Source organism: Manacus candei, unplaced genomic scaffold (genome assembly GCF_025592945.1).
Source record: "Manacus candei isolate 608988 ecotype Guabito, Panama unplaced genomic scaffold, ASM2559294v1 h1tg000022l, whole genome shotgun sequence".
In the NCBI taxonomy this organism is placed as follows: Eukaryota; Metazoa; Chordata; class Aves; order Passeriformes; family Pipridae; genus Manacus; species Manacus candei.
The window spans coordinates 4,187,217-4,200,221 of NW_026138070.1; the positions used below are offsets into that span (position 1 = coordinate 4,187,217).

Below are 13,005 nucleotides of genomic sequence, written 5' to 3' on the forward strand. Positions count from 1 at the left end.
AGAAAGATAAACAGAGAGTAGTGGCCAAACTGGTTTGTTTGGGTTGTTATTAGTAGATCTTCGTAACAGACCTCTGAAACAACTTGTGGATTCTGCTCACTGCAGATGCACTGGTCACTGGAATGACAAGCATCTGAGTGTTCCTCCAGCACAAAGGGAAAAAAACCACTTCAGAATGGGGAAAAATAACTGTGCAGAGGGACTGGAGGAGTAAGGCAAGGGGGCTGTAGAGAGAAATATTTCAAAGTAGGGAGAAGGAAGAAAAGAGGAGAAAAAGTATCAGGAAACATAGCAAAGAGATTTGTGAAGCACTGAAAAGTGATGTTTTCCTACTAATGCACCACACTTACTTCTGATCAATCGAGTTGCATCTGGAATCCACCAGAGAAGGGCAGGTAGATGAAGGGGTGAGGGTTGCACTGCTGAAACTGGACACGGACGGGTCCCGCCCGATGGGAGAAATATCCGACAGCTCCGGGGACAAACACAGGGACAAAGGGTCAAACAGAGCTGGGTTTGCAGCTGGGGCTCAGCCCTGGCTGAACACTCAGCTCAGACAACACAAAGGTATTTCCATCAGCCATTGCCCTACTCAGTTGTCAAATTTTTGCACACAACTATAAATAAATAAATAAAATACAACTTCTGCAGACAGAGCTTGTTATCATGTCCTGCACCTCTGAGTATTCACAGCCTGACTTCCTCATCGGAACATCACACTATGCAGTTTGCAACTTGGGGTTCCCTGGGCCTACAGGCAGAATTTTTAAGAGTCAATTTATCCTTTTACATTGGGAAAGTGTATGGAGGGAGCACTGTAAGAGCACTTCCAGTCTGCTGATCAACTGGAAGATGTCCTACAGTCCAAGTCCACACCATCTCCAATTCCTGTAATACTCTTTGCAACCTGATGCTGAATAGCCAAATACTTCCAACAGACTGAAAATAAAAATTAATGAAATGAATATAAAGTGGTTTATCTTTTCATAGTATCAGCAGATTCCACGACCCATAATGTGTTGCTATTGTACTACAAATACAGTGTATTGTCCTACATGACATATTTACCTTACAATCACTGATGCTGTTGTACACCTGGTTGAATTCCCGATTGAAAGTGTGAGTCAGGAGCTGCAGACACTAAAGAGGGGGAAAAACAAATGAGAGACAGAGAGAGAATTTTACATTTAGATTTTCAGGGAAATCTGAATACAAGAGGCAGTTTGCCAAGACACGCTTGGGCAGCTTGTGAAACAATAAACAAATCCTAAACTGCTGTGAAAAATCCCAGAAGAAGAGAGGAATAATCTCTTCCCTTGATAAAATTAGAAAGAAGAAGAGGGGAATAATCACTTCCCTTGATAAAATTAGGAAGCTTTACTTATAGAACTATTAATGAAGGGGGATGAGGTGAGTGAACAGCCACGGCACAAAGCTATTGCGGTTTTGTGGTGTGAGTGGATGATTTCACCGGAGAACACACTCCAGTGAAACCCTCACAGTGCTGGGCATTCACTGTGCTATCTGAGAAGCTCATCATTGATCTTTAACCACCCTTGGTACCCCAGTTCTCCCCCAAGACTCCCCTGCCCTGCCCCACCTTGGTGGCCAGCTCCTTCTCCCTGTCCACCAGGCTCTCGATGTCGGCCGAGTCGTAGCCGCTGCTCTCGCTGGGCGTCACGGCGCTCTCGAAGGTCGTGGTGGAGATCTGGGAGGAGATGCTGGTGGAGGTGCTGAGGGTGCCACTGCTCAGGCTGGGGGACAGTGAGTCACTCAGGGACTTGGGGATGCTGTCACCGAGCTTTTCACGGAGCAGAAGGAAGTGCCGGGTTTTCTCCACCTGGTGAGAGGAGAAATGGGTATGGTCTGCTCCAGGACGGGGCCTGTTTCACAGACACTCAGTTCTCAGGCATTCTTTTATATTCAGACCAGTGAACATTCTCCCAAGGGAAGGGAGTTTACAATGGCACTGGAAATTGAATCTGCCTTTGTTGAATACACTGAGATTCTGAGCTGAAGGTCCCACTCAGCAGCCAGCCCACACTTTGTATCTTCTCTGTTGGAAGAATTCATTTAAATCTTCGACTTTGATCTCTTTACTCACCTCATGCAGCAGTTCCAGTTTCTCCAGTTCCCACTGATGCTCCAGGATGAGGCTGTCACCCCTGGGCCTCCAACCAGCAAGATTCTCTTCTCCCCTCACATATGCCACAGATGTATCCAGGACTTTCCTCCTCCTCCTCTGCATTCCTGAGCAGCAAAAACCAACATGAGACATGTTAAAACCACAACCAGAGGGATGCCACTAAGAAACAATCAGCAATCTGTGAAGAGCCAACAACTCTGCTGTTTGGCTGGGAATACACAAGGCAAGGATTTCATTCACTGCAATTACACATTCCAAAGATATCAGATTTGGTGCAGCTTTCTTACTTCATTCAGATATTTTCTATTGACCAGGATACAATGCAAACTGCTGGTCTGTTTATTTCAACACAAAGACTTCGATTGCCACGTCTTAGAAGAAGAATACACTGATACTACATGAGCTACATTCCTTCCATCACCTTCAAAAGGCCAAGAGAAAACTCTCTTGCTGTCAAACCCATCTCCACTGTCAGTGATGGCAGTGTATCATGGCCCTAAGTCTCAGACCCTGGTACATGCCCAGTTTCCTGAGACACCCATGTCAGAGATGTCAAGTTCTCAGTGAATCCTCAGTGTAAAGTGATGGTAAACACAGACCTGAGCCTAAAGTAAAAGCCTGAGTAAGATTTTTTTATGGAGTAGCAATGTCCCCTTTCTCCTGTGAAACACAGGAACTGCCTCTCATCAGGACAGAAGTGTTTACTCTGTTCTGCCCAGGAAATTTTCTGCAATATTTCATATTTATCACTTGAACACCCAGTGACTGCTTACCTGGACTGCCTGTGTCTGCCATTTTGCATAAACTTAGTTCATAGATCCCCGTGACTCGGTTGCTGTTCACAGGAAAGTAGAAGGAAACAAAAACACACTGTTATCTTCAGAAATAAAGTGCATCAGCTGTAGTTCAGTGGGCCCCAAAGTAGAAGTTTAAGAATAGTTGTTAGTTAGAACTAGATCTGAATTATAATGTTGCATAAAACAGCCAGGACAGACTTCAAGATCTCCAAAAATGGTATTTCCCCCATGTTCCCCTCCCACCCTGCACTGGACTTGGAGAGCAGGTGCTGCAGCAAATTCCAGGTCAGGATCAGGACCATCTATGTACAAGCTTGAAAAATGGAACTCTCTTCCCAACTGTCAGCCTGGAAAAGAGGTCAGTAAAGAGAGAAACCATCAGAGTTTCACTGAAACAAACGCAAGAAAGAACGTTCAAAACCAGGCTGGAGAACCCACAATCAGGTACAGTTTCAAGGAAGAAAGAAAGAAAAATAAGCTACATCCTCCCCATGCCCTCCAAGAGAAAAAGCACATATTGACATGAACTCTTGGTACCAAAACTGGGAACTGAACTCACGAGTCTGGGGACTTGGAGTAGCCGCTGCCGAAGAGGTTGCGCAGCGAGCGCGGTGGGGAGATCTTGGCGTCCCTGGAGTAGAACACCATGCACACGTCCTTGGTGATGACTGCAGGCTGGATGCAGTGGTCCAGCTAAGAGGAAAAGCTTAGTGAGGGGCTGCAGACAACTGTGCCAAGCTACACTGCTGCCCTGGGAGTGGCACAGCTTTGGGAAGTTGTTCTCGGTTGGGTTTCTGGTGAAGAAAACTGTCGAATTCCTCGAAGTGTCTCGTGGGTGAAATAATTGCACTACACAAAACAACAGCATCTTGCACACAAGGCAGTGTTTGTAACACCAGGAGTACTTCCACAGCAACTTTCACTGATCTCAGTGGATTTTCAGATACAAAAATGGACAAAAGGAGGCACAGAGATCACCAGTTTCACTTCACGTGTGCTGCCAGGCAGGAATACCTGGACATTAAGATGTTAACTGGGAATAAATTTTTCCACCCTGTTCTCAGAAAATGAATAAACCCTTTGACTGGACTCAGGACTGAAATCACTCAGCCCAGGCAGCGTTCATCTCAGGTACACACTGAGTCCTGTCTCAAATGGTTCTACCGAGCCACAAGCCAAAGGCAGGCCCAGGAGTCTCACCTCCAGGTAAGCAGAGAGGGTCATATAGATCTTCTCTCCATATGGTGTCACTCGGTTGAGGAGGAGGGAGTTATGCAAGGAACTATCCCAAACTGCTTCGAACCGGTAGAAAGTCCTGGAAAAAAGTAAAAGCTCGATTGTAAAAGTTCCTCTGCATCCCTCTCATTGCTCAGTGTAAAGCACCTCTTCCCTGACACCATCCACTATGACTCTCAGTGACTTAGAGAACAAACACCTGAAGCAAAAACCTTCTCTTCTTTTCCAAGATTATTTACTTCTACCTGAAATAGTATTTTGCCTGTTATGAAAAAGACTCATCTGAAAGAGAAAAGAGGCAATGCAGAAGAGAACTAAAGCTGTCACAGCACTACAGGGAAGTCAGCACTAGAGAACTGTGTTTCTAAACAGACAGAATTCACCTCTATTGCTTCAGGTGCAATTCAGCCCAGCTGGGCCTTCAAATTGCATGGGAAGATCCTTTTTTATAACCAACTGTCTTCCTATACCATATTTTAGGACTAACATATAGCAACAGAAGAGATCCTTCTAATACTTAGTCTTACAAAACCAGCAGGTTCTGACAGCAAATCAGGGTGACTGATAGATGGGTTCAGTCCTATATTCAAGTGATAAATATTTCTTTTCTGTGCTCTAATGGCTTCAAGGAAAAACTTGCAGCTCTAACACAAACTTCTTACAGAAGTTTCCTCAGTTTGGTACATGGAGAGAAAGGAGCTGAAGGCTCCCAGGGCTCTACCCCAGCAATCAGGAAAGTTCTTCTGCTCAAGTAAGAAGTGAGAGAGCATCAGACACAGCACAGCTAAATCATCAGATCTAGAGGATCATTACACTCTCCTCTCTAGCAGGGGCTTAGGGAAAGGAGCTTTCTCCTTTCTCACAGGCAGAGACTGATTTCAGGCAGGTCCCTTTGGAAAGAAGAGCTATACCCTTATCCAGGAGTTCAGCATACCTTTCCACACTGGCAACACAAACAGAAGGTATTAATTCTCCATCACCTCTATAGTATTTCCCTCCCAAATCCCCTTGTTTTTGAGGTTTTTCATCCCATCGAGTCCAAACAATGTGGTACTAAAAGCAAGAAAAGTTGTGTCTCTAAGAAGCTTCTGTGCTAATGCCCAAGGCCAACTCAGAAAAATAGAAAATGCAACTAAAGACAAAGGACAAAAAGCAGGGTGGGGGGTAGAAGAAATAACAAAACACAAAGCAAACCAAAAAGAAACATGAAACAACCTCAGAGCAGACATCAGAAACAGAGAGTTCTGACCTCAAACAGAGCTCCCGAGAATCCCCTTTTCCTGATACCAATTAGACAATTCCAAGCTAGAGACACCATCAACTGTGCAGTCAAGTGAGAACACTGCTAAATACTGTTTGCATTTGAAGCAGCATACTTAGGAAATTACTTCTAAACATCTAGTTTCTGTTAAAAATGGTACAGAGCAACATATCCTAAAGGCCAAGTAATTGGTAACTTTAAAAGCACTGTAAAGTAACAATCCTCACTTGAGTTAGATTAGGCAAACAGCACAGGCTGTCCTCTAACCCTTTACACATCTGTGTTGAATCCTTATGTTTTAAGCTTTCATCGTGGCTTAGTTAAGACAGCAATTTTTTAAACTTTAAGCAAGTTCCAGATCTACTGTGAGGGTGGGAAAGAAAGTAGTAAAACCTGGTTCTCCACACATGGGAAAACCAGTGTATGGAGCCCCTGCACCAGCTCTGCACCATTTGCCAAAAGTGATTTCTCATCCTGGGGAGAGAACACAGGGGTAAGTGTTCATCAGTGCAGAACTCCCACCACCACCTTCTGCAAAACCAGGGGCTTTGGACAAACACCAAGCTGAAGCCAAGTACAGCTTTGAGACAGTTTTTGTAGTGGGTTTTGTCCAGCCAGGAAGTTCCTTATCCACAGCCTTGCCTGTCCAAACCAGAATGTGCTCCAACAGTTACACAGGGAGACAAAGACCAGACGTGAGCAAACTCCTTTCAGCAGAACCAACAGCACAAGGAGCGAGAGGGAGCACAGAACAAGCAAAGCACAGAAAACAGGAGAAACAGGTTAAATGTGTAGTTAGAACTGACTTTTAAGTGGATTTTAGTATTAGTGAAAGGTGGTGAATTGAGAGCATTGAAGATGAAGAGGCAGAGCACAGAAAGCAGAGTGCAAACTGCCCCAGCCTGCACTGCCATCGTGCCTGGAATCCCGTGCCTGTGATCCCACCTGGAAGGGGAAACAGGAATCCAGTCTGAGCAGCTCCTCTGCCAGCTGGTAAATTAAGGAGCAGCAGCCACATGGTTAAATTTCAGATGCAAATCCAGCCCCAGAACAGAGGCTGAATGGCCCTCACATGGCAGCCCCTGCTTTTTGTTCAGTGCAATTCAGAGCTGGAATTTCAAGTAACCTCATCATTCAGTCCTTGGCTTGGTACTTCAAACACATTACAGAGTTTGAGACAGTGAGAAGTTCCAAATTTAGTTCTTTGATACAGAACAAAGGAAGAAAATAGCAAGGACTACAAATAGGGGCTATATTTGATGGCACATTTAGAGAATCAGGAAGACTGATGGAAGGAAGTTCTCTTGCATGTGAAGGAAAGTTCCCCTTCACAAGCCTCCCAGTGAACTGTACCTGAATAACCCCTGACACAAAGGAGGAGGAGGAGGAATACCAGTTCTGGAAGAGCTAAGAGGTGTGCTAATGGAATTCCATAAAAGCTAAGAGGGAGGTAGCAGCAATACAACCAGGACATAAAGCATTCTATTTTCAAGAATCTTTATGCACAAAGGAAGCAAACAGAAAATACCTAGGCATATCCTTATCAAGAAAGAGCCTGTAAAAACATAGAAAGAGCTTCAGTTAGTGCAGCCAAAAGCAGAACAGAAAAGCAACAGCTGAGAGGAACAGAACATGTGGACTTAAAAAACAAAACAAAGCAAAAAAACCCCCACAGGAAGCAGAAAACAGTCTGCAGACAATGAGCAAACAGAAGACATATCCCTCATCAGGGCCTCAATCCCACTCCACCACTGCCATCCCACAACTTAAACCTTGGCATTTTGGGAAGAGATGGTCAACTCACACTCATCCTTTACCCAAGTGACCCACCTTATAGGGAACTATGGAGCTGTACAAGAATTTATTGAATTGCTAGAGAACAGAAAGCACAGGACTTTCCAACTGCAAAGCCAATAGTATCAGACTGGAAACCAGGAACAGTCTCCCAGTGTTCTGATCCATTAATTCAGATACACTAAAATCTCCACTTCACAGTGGGAGACAGAGGAACTGCTGAAGCCCCTGTCCCTGCCTGCCTTGACAGACACCAGGTGGCAGAGATATTCCATGGGCAGGAGCAGTACCCCAAATCCACCTTTAATGCTGCAGTGGTCCATCAAAGTCCAGGCCTCTAATGGAGAAGGAAGAAGCCATTTCAGTGCCTTGGAGGATCCAGCATCCAGCAGCTGCAGCAGAGATGGGCCCCCAAACCCCCCTCCCCTCTGGAAACACTCATTCAGAGCTCCATTCCAGAGCTATTCCTGCTTTGCACAGCTGAGCAGAGCCAGGGAGTGGTCAAGTGACTGGGCTGATGTCAGAAGGGAGAGGCTGTGCCCAATCCCACACTCTGCCTCGCTGCCCTTTGTTGCAGACACTGAAGCAGAACAATGTGGAGTCTGAGCTTTACAGCAAATGCACCCTAATGAGGGACACACAGAGCCAGAAACCCCTGAGCCAGGGCCCTGCTGCTGCCCAGAGACTGCAGGGACAGGGGACAGGAGTCAGTTCGTGATACATCCGTAGAAATCCACAAAATATGAATTTACAAAGCGTGGCTCTTGCTTCAGTTGTCACATGCTTGTTCCAGGGAAGATATAGGTAGGTCCACATCTATAAATATAGCTCCCAAAATTGTCCTTGTACTTCAATGCTGTATTCTAGCATCAAATCATTATGTCAGTTTAAAAGTTCTGGGTTAAATCCTGAGACTCCCTTAAGCTGTTCCTTTCCATCCTCCCTTTGTGTCCTTACACATGGAAAGTCATTGAGAAAGTAATCAACAAATCCTTCAGGTAGATCAACAGATTTCAGCAGTAGCAAGAAGTTATGGTGATGTTCATTCTCCATCTGCCTGCCCTGTGCCCATGGAATTCTACATTTAATAATTAGCCACATTCCCAACTTCCCAAACACCCTGCCAACACCTCAGAGGTCAAATAAATTTCTGATTCCTGCTAAAGTGCTCACTTTATTCACTTACCTGTTGGAGCTGTGAGAGGACTTCAGGTATTTTGCAGAGATAATATTCAAAGACAGAATGGCATCCACAGCAGCCTCGTCTACCTCTGCTTTATTTCTTATACGTCCTGAAATGGGGAGGAGGAGGAATCAATTAAAACTCAACCTGCAACACAAAAGGAATTTGTTTTCCCAAACACCATTTCAGACTATGTGATTAACAAGAGGAAGCTGCAAAACTGGAGTTTTTCCTCAGGATCTTTTTCGAAATCCTCCTCTCACAGGCAACGCTCATAAAAATGACAGAATCCGATACAAAGAGAAATTGCCACTAATAGTTTTTCTTCCTTACAGACAAGAATTTACTCACCAACAACCAGCTCCCTCACATCTTTCCAGTGCAACTCACTGCCCTTCTCATGGATAATGGTGACTGTGATTCTCCGCTGGATTCCCTGGGAGAGTTCAAAACCAAAACATTGGTGAAGCATTCACACACACACATACATTTGTTTTGCAAAACTAAAGCAAATAAGATCATTTAAACTAGTCTGTAACTGAACAAGCACCTCTGTGTTTCAGGGCCCTAAAATTAACCTCAAAGGAATGTTATATTCTCACATGGAACGGAAATTAATTAATTCCCCCTCCTCACTCCACAAAGGCAGAGGTTTTTTAACCTAAAATAGCCCTGAAATTGTTGTTGTGCTCTCAAAAATAGTGATGAGGACACTGGTAAATCCAGGACTAAGTAACTTTTTTCTTCCAAGGGAATTATTGGAATATGACCATTATTCCTAAGCTATTAGAACTGTTCCTATTATTTTAAGGACAAGAGGCAATGGAAGTCACAGGTAAACTCCATGAAAAGGAACTGAGCATTTGAGAGTGGAAAAAGCACAACTTTAAAGAAAAAGCATAACTTTAAACCTAGAGACCATATTTAACTAGGATTATCTTTAGAATCTAGCTAAAGACAAACTGTTATGAAGGATTACAAGAGGTATTTAAAATGCACTGAGACATGGTCATTTTGTAGAGCAGAGTCACAGTGACACAGAGTGAATGGAAGCTGAGTCCATGTGACCCTTCTGTGCCCTTGGCAGAGATGCAGGAGAACACTGAGGGCACAAACCTGGTCCCAAAGGTTCCTGCTTTCTAAAAGGCTTTCATCTTTCCTGAGTGGGACTCACACTGATAAGCAAAAGGAACAGCAATATCCTGGGGCCCAAACAAGCCACCAGACTGAGCACAGACTGAGGGCTGCCTGACCCTGCGGCTCTCATGGCACAGCTGGCTGGGAAAGGAGGGCAGGAAAGATGCCAAACCCACTCAGCAGCATTCTGTCCCCCCCTGCAGAGATGCAACTTGCTGTTCCACAGCTTTCCTCAGTACCTGGTGGAGCAGGAAGGTCCCCTGACAGGGCAGGCCCCCGGTGTGATCCACAATGGCAGGGATGTACCTGTGGGAGACAGTGGAATCAACAGGAGGAAAGACGGACCAGCACAGCAACTTCTGCTGCCAGCAGTTACCTCTCCATAGGATATCTGAAGACAAAGAGTGTTTCTTTCTACCTACTCTCAGACTACTTATGGCTCCTACTCTCAGACTCCTCAGGGCTCCTCACGGCACTACAGGATCAGTGAAATACAGAAATATTGTACATTGTACTTCCAGTACTTCTGGAAAACTCTGTGGAATAAAGAGCCTAAAGACCTACCGGGGAAAACCTTCTTTGTATCAGAGATGAACACAAAACAGGACCTGCTGGATGACTTCTGGAGCATAAAGTCTCTGGTGACACAAAGGATTGAAACTCATGGCCCACACAAGGTAAGTTTTCCCAGTGCCTGTTCAGTTAGTGTGCATGGAGTTCTCAGTGGAAGGATCACTTCAAGTGTGAAGGAATGTCATTCTCTCTCTTAAGTCCTTTCCAAGGGGATGAAAGGATGTTTTTCTGTGTCTTTCCTCCTTTCCAATGGGGACAACTAATGCCAGCAGTAGTTACATCCCATCACCATCAACCAGCCAGGACCCCACCCAAAGACAACTGCTAAAAATAAACCTGGTCTGAACAGAACAAAGGGGAAAAAAAACCTCAAACTCCCATAAACCACTGTTCTTGAAACATAAAATATTAACACAGGACTTACTCCCCTGTTGGCTCCAGTTCACTGATCTCAAACCATACCAGGAGGTCGTATTTGCTCACACTCTGGCCCAAGCTGGGTTTGCTCATGGTGTTCAGCTTTGTAGCTGGCACTTCAAGGCAGAAAAAAAAGAAAGAAGGAAAAACAATAGTTTACAAAGACTGAACAAGTAAATCTTGCTCAGGGTTGATGGGAATGTGCCATTTCAGTGATCCTACATATTCTATGTACATATGCAGAGCAGAGATTTCTCCATGAAAATGATTGGGCTTGCAGCAATTGTTATTTCTCAAAGTGTTTTGTTTTTTTTTAAATCTAGGTTACTAGAATAAAACAAAAAAGGTTAAATAATGAAACAAAAGTGTATCCAAAGGGCTTGGAAAAATGCACAGCCTCTCTAGATCCACAGAAAAGAAGATTCCTCAAATGTGCATCACAGTTTGTGGTTTAGAATTGCTTGGGTCTGTTCATCTGCAGCATTACTCACTCAAAAAGTATATTTCCCCTTCCCCATGTAAGAGGAAAAATACAGAACTTAAAACTTCAGTCTTCACTTCTTGATGCCACAAAATGCCAGACTCCTGCACCACTTGGATAAGATATTGTATATGTAAAAGGGCTGAACAAGACTTATTCCAGAGCCTTAATCCTGCCAAAGTATGTTTCTGAGCTTCTTATCTCTTGGTATTAGTGATTATTACTGGCCAGATCCTCTCTAATTCCTTTCATACAAACGTAGGGATAAACCATGTTAAAAAAAGTAATGGGATAACTGAAATTCTGGAAATAACCTGATACTCCCCTCTCACACACTCACATCACACCTTTTAGTTATCATTGCTTGACTCCTCTTATCTGTTCACTCATTACATGTTTGGAAATGGGAACATTTTAAAAAGCTCAGTTCCTGTGCAGTCTGACAGGGATTTTTGTAACCCTGCAATTGATTTTCCATTTTTTCTCCTTTCACATGGTAACCTTGCTGTTTTTATTAAGCCAAGTAATCATTCCACCTTCTGGCCTCTCAAGCCCCATTCTTCCCTTGCTCAGGTGTTCTTTAGGTTCTCCCACCTTCACACCTCTGTGTATCCTTCAACATCCACCAGGATTAAATTTCCCAAGCACTGGAAGGGCATAACAGTCCCCAGTTAAGAAAAGGTCCTTCCAGGTGTGCCTGTGGGGTCTCTTAAATTCTGTGTATTTTCTGGGTGAAACAGCAGCTCCCTCAGAGGGACAGATTTTACAGGTATCAGTTATTCACAGCACAGCTCCATCCTGTGAGGCAGCAAGAGTGAGGCTCAGCATTTACTCTTCTCATACATTACTCAGGGTAGTAACCCTGTTGTACCCATCGTTTCAGGAACTCATCACAACTGAACTCAGCCCTGCTGGCAGCAGGAGGAACATTCAACACCCAGGTCACCCCAGTTTACTGCTAAGCAGAGAAACTCAAAAGCACCAGAAGAGGAAAAACAACAGAAAGACACGTTTAACCAAACATGAAAGCTGGTTCTAGACATTCTCACAGACTTGCTCTGGCACAATTAATAGCCAGCATGCCATTTTTTGATTTTAATAAAACAGAACACAATGGAAGTGAGGAATAGCAGTGTTAGTGGTAGAAAAGGAAGATGAGCAAGAAGGAAAGCTGTATAGAACACAGCAGACTGTTTCCACTCCAGCTGGTTGTGTTTTCATTTGCCTCTCTCATCCCAGGATGACAAAACTATATGCAAAACACAGTAAAAATCAGAGGTCCAGGAAGTTTCAGGGAATAGATGCAGTGCCACAGAAAAATCTGTGACTCCCAGCACACTGGAGCCTATAGGCTGTCTATATGGTTCTGTCTAAAATGTCTACATGGTTCTCTCTAAAATAGCCCTAAACTTCAGCACAGCATCATCCTTCCATGACCACAACCATGGCAGCTTCTAGTCCTAAGAATACTACATGGCAAAGGAAAAAAAAAAAAAAAAAAGGAATTTTGAAGTACGTTTTGGAACTACTTCTACATCTACCAGAGATCAAGGTTGGCTACTAACCATCTCGTTTAGGAGCCCGCTCACTCTGACAACTGGGAACAGGCAGAAAGAGAAAAGGTGGCAGCTGGTCAGCTCCATCCTGGAAAGCAGCCACAGCAGAGGAGGCCAGAACGTTGGCATGCTCGGAGAGCGTGTTCAGCACATGCACGTTCACATAGCCAGACATTAGATACCTAATCAACTCAATTTTCCTCTCATGGTCTGCAGAGGGAATGGGACACACACACACACATAAAAAAAAAAAAAGGATGGTAGAAATATGCAGGTGAGAGAAACACAAAGAAGGAGGAAATTAAAAGGTGAAATGGGGGAAAAAAATTGCAACAGAGTTCAGAGTTCAGCATGCATTAATGCAGTTAGGCAAAGGAAACAAGGATCATTTCAACAACACTGACTCGCTACGTGACAGTGGGAG

The 13,005-nt window shown here is 44.2% G+C and overlaps 1 protein-coding gene across 8 annotated transcripts in view; it reads right to left on the bottom strand.

Annotated features, from left to right (window-relative positions):
- Positions 1-13,005, bottom strand: part of KIF1B (kinesin family member 1B) — an 86,426-nt gene that overhangs the window by 7,338 nt on the left and 66,083 nt on the right. For all 8 annotated transcript variants that reach the window (XM_051786194.1, XM_051786193.1, XM_051786191.1 and 5 more), the window contains 11 exons: positions 10,552-10,660; positions 9,794-9,860; positions 8,769-8,853; positions 8,421-8,526; positions 4,144-4,258; positions 3,503-3,636; positions 2,920-2,981; positions 2,105-2,250; positions 1,601-1,840; positions 1,069-1,140; positions 351-472 (listed from right to left, as the gene is read on the bottom strand). In XM_051786194.1, the coding sequence (XP_051642154.1) occupies positions 351-472; positions 1,069-1,140; positions 1,601-1,840; positions 2,105-2,250; positions 2,920-2,981; positions 3,503-3,636; positions 4,144-4,258; positions 8,421-8,526; positions 8,769-8,853; positions 9,794-9,860; positions 10,552-10,660 (1,258 nt within the window). The remainder of the gene's footprint in view (positions 1-350; positions 473-1,068; positions 1,141-1,600; positions 1,841-2,104; positions 2,251-2,919; positions 2,982-3,502; positions 3,637-4,143; positions 4,259-8,420; positions 8,527-8,768; positions 8,854-9,793; positions 9,861-10,551; positions 10,661-13,005) is intronic.